This window comes from Vollenhovia emeryi, unplaced genomic scaffold (assembly GCF_000949405.1).
Source record: "Vollenhovia emeryi isolate VEMERY1.0 unplaced genomic scaffold, V.emery_V1.0 DF939823.1, whole genome shotgun sequence".
NCBI classification, from domain to species: domain Eukaryota; kingdom Metazoa; phylum Arthropoda; class Insecta; order Hymenoptera; family Formicidae; genus Vollenhovia; species Vollenhovia emeryi.
Window position 1 is genome coordinate 7,195 of NW_011966543.1, and position 5,941 is coordinate 13,135.

The 5,941-nt window shown below is 49.5% G+C and overlaps 1 protein-coding gene and 1 non-coding gene across 2 annotated transcripts; one reads left to right on the top strand and one right to left on the bottom strand.

Moving 5' to 3' along the window:
* Window positions 1–747: 747 nt before the first annotated feature.
* Trnam-cau lies at window positions 748–819 on the bottom strand. The gene has a single exon. It is a non-coding gene; the product is annotated as a tRNA-Met (tRNA).
* Window positions 820–3,039: 2,220 nt separating this feature from the next.
* Window positions 3,040–3,963, top strand: LOC105556719 (matrix metalloproteinase-27-like). The gene has a single exon (XM_012003810.1). It carries the CDS (start codon window positions 3,040–3,042, stop codon window positions 3,961–3,963), a length of 924 nt encoding a protein of 307 aa, XP_011859200.1.
* The last annotated feature ends 1,978 nt before the right edge of the window (window positions 3,964–5,941 follow it).

Sequence of the window (5,941 nt, forward strand, 5' to 3'; positions counted from 1 at the left end):
CATCCGGCGACGTGGGTCGTGCTTCGACGACTCGTTCTACGTCAGTAGATAGGCTAGGTTACTACTACCTCAGGGCGGCCGCGCGGGGCGCGGGGAGGGGGGTATGCTGCCGGGGTGGGGGGTGGTGGGGAACCCCTACCCCCTTCCACACGCCCACATGGGGCGGGGGGAGGGTAGGCCCCTCCCCTTTCCACACCCACTGGGGGTGGGGGCAAGGCCCCCCTCCACACAGGCCCACGTGGAGGTGGGGTCCAAGCCCTCCTCCACACGGGTCCGCGCGGAGTTGGGGGCAATGCCCTTCCTTCGCCGACAGCATACCCCGCGCTCCCCACGCCACCGCGCGGCGTCCCCGGTTACCACCGGCGCTCCATCGCGCAGGGTAACAGAGGCAGTGAGTCATGCACGCGCGAGCCGCATGTATCCCCCCCTCCCCACTACCACCATAAAAGAATAAAAATTTTTAATCGCGGAAAAAAACGACAGCTCGCCGGGACTCGAACCCGGCTCGCGCGGTCGACAGTCTGACGTCAAACGCATGCGGCTATCGCGTACACTTGATGACACATGGTAAAGAACCGAGTATATGAGTTGCACGCGCTGCGTCCTTGGTTACCACGGGCGCGCGCTGAGACCCCCCTCCCCACTACCGCGCTCAGACCCCACTCCCCATTATCACCATACAAAAGAATAAAAAAATTTAGATTAATGTCTGTTTATGTACAAGTAACGTGAAGAAAAAAAAACGCCTAGCAGAGCGTGGTTTCGATCCACGGACCTCTGAGTTATGGGCCCAGCACGCTTCCACTGCGCCACTCTGCTAGTCGAATGCAGCTGTGGAAAGAAAAGGGGGAAGAAGTGTAAGGCAGAAGGGTATAAAAGAGTCAGTACAGTAATATATATATACTCAATAGTTAGTAGTCAGTACGAAGTGAGTCATCGTATTAGGGACCACTAGAGAGAGCGAACGCGAGTCGCAATGTTGCCAAAATTAGCCATGCGCATAATGTGGCTACAGATCCTGTATCTTCTCACCGTTAACGCTGACGGTGCCGTCGTCAACGATAACAAGAGAATCGTGGTCGAAGAGAACGATGGAGCCGCGGGGAAAGAGAATAACGAAAATGGAGCCGCGGGGAAAGAGAATAACGAAATGGTAATACGATTGTAACGGAGGTGGCCGGGAGGGCGCGGCCGGAAGTAGCCGCATACCTCGCATTCCACGCATACCGCGAGCACAATAGAGCCGCGGTTACCATAACAACGCGGAGGTGGCAACGCCGCGCCTACCCCCGCCACCTCCACCCGCGCGCCTATGCTCCGGAGGTATAAAAGCCCCTCCGGAGCGAGCGCTATCACCCAGTCTTACCTCGGAGCACCGAGCGACGACACCCGGCAGCGGGTACCTCTGCTGCGGTATACGCCGGTATCACGGGTACTGCCGTCCGGCGATATACCATTCCGGAGTACACGACAGGTGGAGGCGCTGCTCGTGTGCCCCGGTCCCCTCCGCAGTAGTGTACTAGAACGGGGTGCTGCCTGATGTACATAAGCTACTGATCCCGTACCGGTCTCCTATCCGTCCGCAGTAGCGTACACAGAAACGGGGTGCTGCCCGGTGTACATATGCTACTGAGAATACACGCATAACGAGGCGCTGCTCGGGCGTGTCCCTGACCTGTTCCGATCCTTTTTCCTGACCCCCGACCGGTGTAGAATTCAGGGGGGAATATTCGGGTGGGAAAATAATTTCCGACTAATTTAGAATTAAGCCCCGTAGTATTAATTCCGTCACTTCTTTTCCTTACAGACCAGAGGATCCTGTATAGTTAACATCCTCACCGACCGTTACCAGCGCGATCCAGTATATTATCCTTGGTTCACATACTATTTAATCCCGTTATCTTAAATACCGCGTTACCTACGTTTTCTTCGATTACTCCGCCGAATTGTGCAAACTAATACGGATCAGTTTCTGTTAGCAAAGCGAATCCGTTCGGTTCCCGTGCCTTATATTGTGAACGGCGTTTTCCTGTAATTTCGACCGACCCGACCACCCTTAAATCATTCTGTATCCTGTATTCCGTTCCGGCCGAGTGTTTCGGTACATTATACTAATCACATTCCTTTCTTTGTATTTAATCACAGGGCGGACTCGTTCTACTCACTAATCCTTATTTCTTTTCCTTTGTATTTACATACAGGGCGAACCTGTTGTAACTACCTCGATTCCATTGTATATATATCCTCTGAATAAACCACGTTCCTATTGTTTCACCGTAAAACACCTGTAAGACTTATTTCCGATCCCTTCCAAGCAATTAGGACTAAGATCTACTTTGCCTCCTTTCCTCCCGACGGCCCTGGAGCTGAGCATATTCGGCAACAGGAGGAACGGAGGATTCACTCGAACCGACACACAGCACGTCAAATACCGACCGCGAGAACGCTAGCTCCTCCAACCGTCAATCGGAACCGCGTGTCCGATTGAGTACCTATTTATTCGAGTAATAAATAATTCCTGCCGGAGTCCTGTCCGGAACCGGGAGGAGCTAGACTCGTTCGTTACACGATATCTGCAGAGATACGGGTATTTAAACGAGAAGTTCGATAAGTTAGCGAACAGCGAGGATACATTCGTTCTTCAACACGCAATCAGCCTGTTTCAAGAGTACTACAAATTACCCGTTACCGGCATGATAAACAACGAAACTCTAAACCAGATGAGTAAAGCGCGATGCGGTCTACGCGATATAGCCAATTTCGAAGAGGAGGGTCAAAAGAAAGAACGTAGGTGGCCGAAAAAACATTTAACGTGGAATTTTCACTTGGCCAACAAACCGCTCTTGGATACGACTCGGGCGGCGTTCGATGTTTGGCAAGCGCATTCGACGCTAACGTTTGAGCGTGACGTGGTATGGCCAAATATTCTTCTATCGTGACGCGCGGCCCATCACACGTTCATCGAGTCGCGAAACGGTGAAGTTTGCACGAACCCTTTCGACGGACCCGGCGGCACGCTGGCTCACGCCTTCTATCCCAATGGAGCGCCGGATTACGTCGGAGATTCACGTCGACAAGACGGAACCGTGGTACATATGTGTCGAGTTAGATACGTGTCCATCGGACAAAGCGTATTTGCTATACGTGTTGACCCACGAAATCGGTCATGCGCTAGGATTAGATCATAGTACCAACAATGCGTCGATAATGTATGCGTTCGCACCAGTAGACCCCCGTCCCGTTGTGCTCAGCAACGAAGACATTATAAACATACAGAATCTGTACGGCGCTACGGATACCGACGTGTCACCGAAAACGAATCCCATGCCGCCACCATCGCCGCCGCCTCGTCCAACACCAAACGCTCCACCGGATCTATGCGCCTTGAAATGCGTCGACGCGATACTGCTGTTGGAGAGACGAATGTACATAGCATACGGAAAACATATATGGGCGATCGACATAGATGGAAAGACCTACAACGAACCTATGCTGCTGTCCAACTACATGCCATTCATTCATTCGAATTTCACGCGCATCTCCGCCGCGTATCAAACGCCATCGGATCATCTGATTCTATTCGTCGACGATAAAATTTACAAAGTCAACTATCCCGACTTCACGCTAGTGTCAACGTGGCCGAGACCGTTTCGAGAATTTGGAATTCTTATGAATGCGAAAATAAACGCTGCCGTAAATACGAACGAAGGAAAATCGTACGTGGTGTACGACGGATATCTCGTCGGTGAGATAGACGACTGCTCCGACAGCATTAGCAAATTTCACACCATCGAGTCCATCTTTCCAGCCATACCGAATGGAGTAACGTCAATCTTCAGATACATCGACGGCAATCTGTATTTCACGACCCGACGACAGTTTTACAAATTCAACGAGTTTACGAAAACTGTACTAACGGCGGGTACGTTCGATCTGCGAATCGTCAACATTATTTGCCCGTGATACGACCTGTTGAAACAATTGCGCAATCTCCTCTATCGAATAGCGCGACCGAGCAATATACTCACTAACGACACGACGATGATTATTAAGTATCTATGTTAAAGGAAATAAAAAAACTAACACACACATACTCGAGTGTACCCGTCTTGTTTATTTATTCACCTCGTCCAAATATAAATAGGGATACTGCGCAAGAACGCAATATCGTATACTTTATTTCTCGGTACACATTACAGATATATAAATAACCGACAAAAGAAGTGCGAGACACGTTATAGACATATCATAGTGTGTGGTTATTCAAAGTGATAGGATATACATACATACATACACATTACGAGTGTGTCATGCAGCTCGTGCCTGCGGTTGCGGTTGCGGTACGCTTTCTTTTACGCTCCGGCTGCGCATCGTCAATAAACAGATCGCGCGTCTCTCTCGTGACTCCGTCAACACGTAGTAGATCGTTTGTCACAGCGGTGATCAAGTCTTGCACCAATCGATTCTTGGTATTCACGGTCGACGAAGAATACAAAAATTGCCCTCGCAGCTTGGCGCGTCTACACCAATTACGCTTATCCACAGCTTTGATATCATCGACGTTAAATATCTGTATGCGAACCAACTGAGTATTCACCTCTCCCGGTGTTCTCACGATATGCAATTTACCGTTGCACAGCCTCGTGATGTTTTGCGGTATCGACTCGAGTGGCGAGTCCACTTCAGCGACATGCTCGCACGTTTTCTTCGCATCCAATGCTGTGAGCACGGGATCCGCTGTCACGTTCGCAACGTACCGCCGATAGTCAGTGATCCATGCACGATACGAAGTCTCGTTCATTACACCTTTCACGAGCCGAGCATGCAATTCCTTCGGAGGGGTGTTGCGGAGAAATAGTTGCATCTGCAGCGTAGGACATATCGCATCCATTGGACCTTCCGCAATCAACAAGCTGTACACATCCATCAGAGTGTTTTTCATCTCGTTCCCCTCGTGCATACGTTACGTATTTCTGCGTGTCGTTCCGCACTTCGTCATGTAACTCAATATCATTGCGATCAGCAGTCGTACATTCCGCGTCGCCGAAAAGGACGAATCCCACACCTCGTTCAGAAGGTCCAATAAGGTGATGTATGACTCTGCGCAGTTGACGTTAATATCCGGCACTACGATCTCCTCGAACTCATCATCGTCTAGCAGTTGTGTTTCCTGTTCGTAATGCAGACGAATTAGAACTTGTATAACAAAAAACTGGATCTTACATAACTGCTACTAACCTGTACGTTGGACATCATGCTCGGTCGATTAGCAACGTCCGATCGCTCGCGCTTTTATTCACTCTTTCGATGTCCGCGAGACTCTTGCTGTTACATAGATGTTTGTCTGTCTTATATGATAAATAGTTACTCATCGCCTCAAGTTTACCGATTGGTAGGTTATATCGAGACGGTTGTGCAATATCCTTGCGATTAGTCGTATGTCTACGGGACAATTACCACCCCTAAACATATCTCTTTCGAGGTGAAGGGTATATAGGTTTTTTGTTGTCACGCAAACGTGATGTATTACTTATTGTTAGTATTTGTCATCGCTGCATCTTTCCGGATTTGTAGTTTATAGCAATACGTTTACGCAATATCCTGGCGACTAGTCGTTCGTCTGCGGTCAGCGTATCGTCCCCTCTGTCGATGTGAATGGTAGAGATTTATTGCCAGGCATAAGAGATGTATTATCTATTAGGAGTCGTCTGCGGTCAGCTATCGTCCCAAACATCTCTCGATCTGCGGTCAGCTATTGTCCCAAACATCTCTCTCGAGTGGAATGGTAGAGAGTTAGTAGTGTCAGGCATACGAAATATATGTATAAGTGGTAGTACTCATTGCCGCTAGTTGTTTTTTTTTGCTGTCGAATTGTATATCGGTACGCCTTCGCTGTCTACAACGCACAAGTCGTCCGTCGCAGCCATTGTCTCGATGTGTA

What these genes read in the sequence shown, in the direction of transcription:
- LOC105556719 (XM_012003810.1), top strand. Translation starts at nt 3,040, where the DNA reads ATGGAGCGCCGGATTACGTCGGAGATTCACGTCGACAAGACGGAACCG.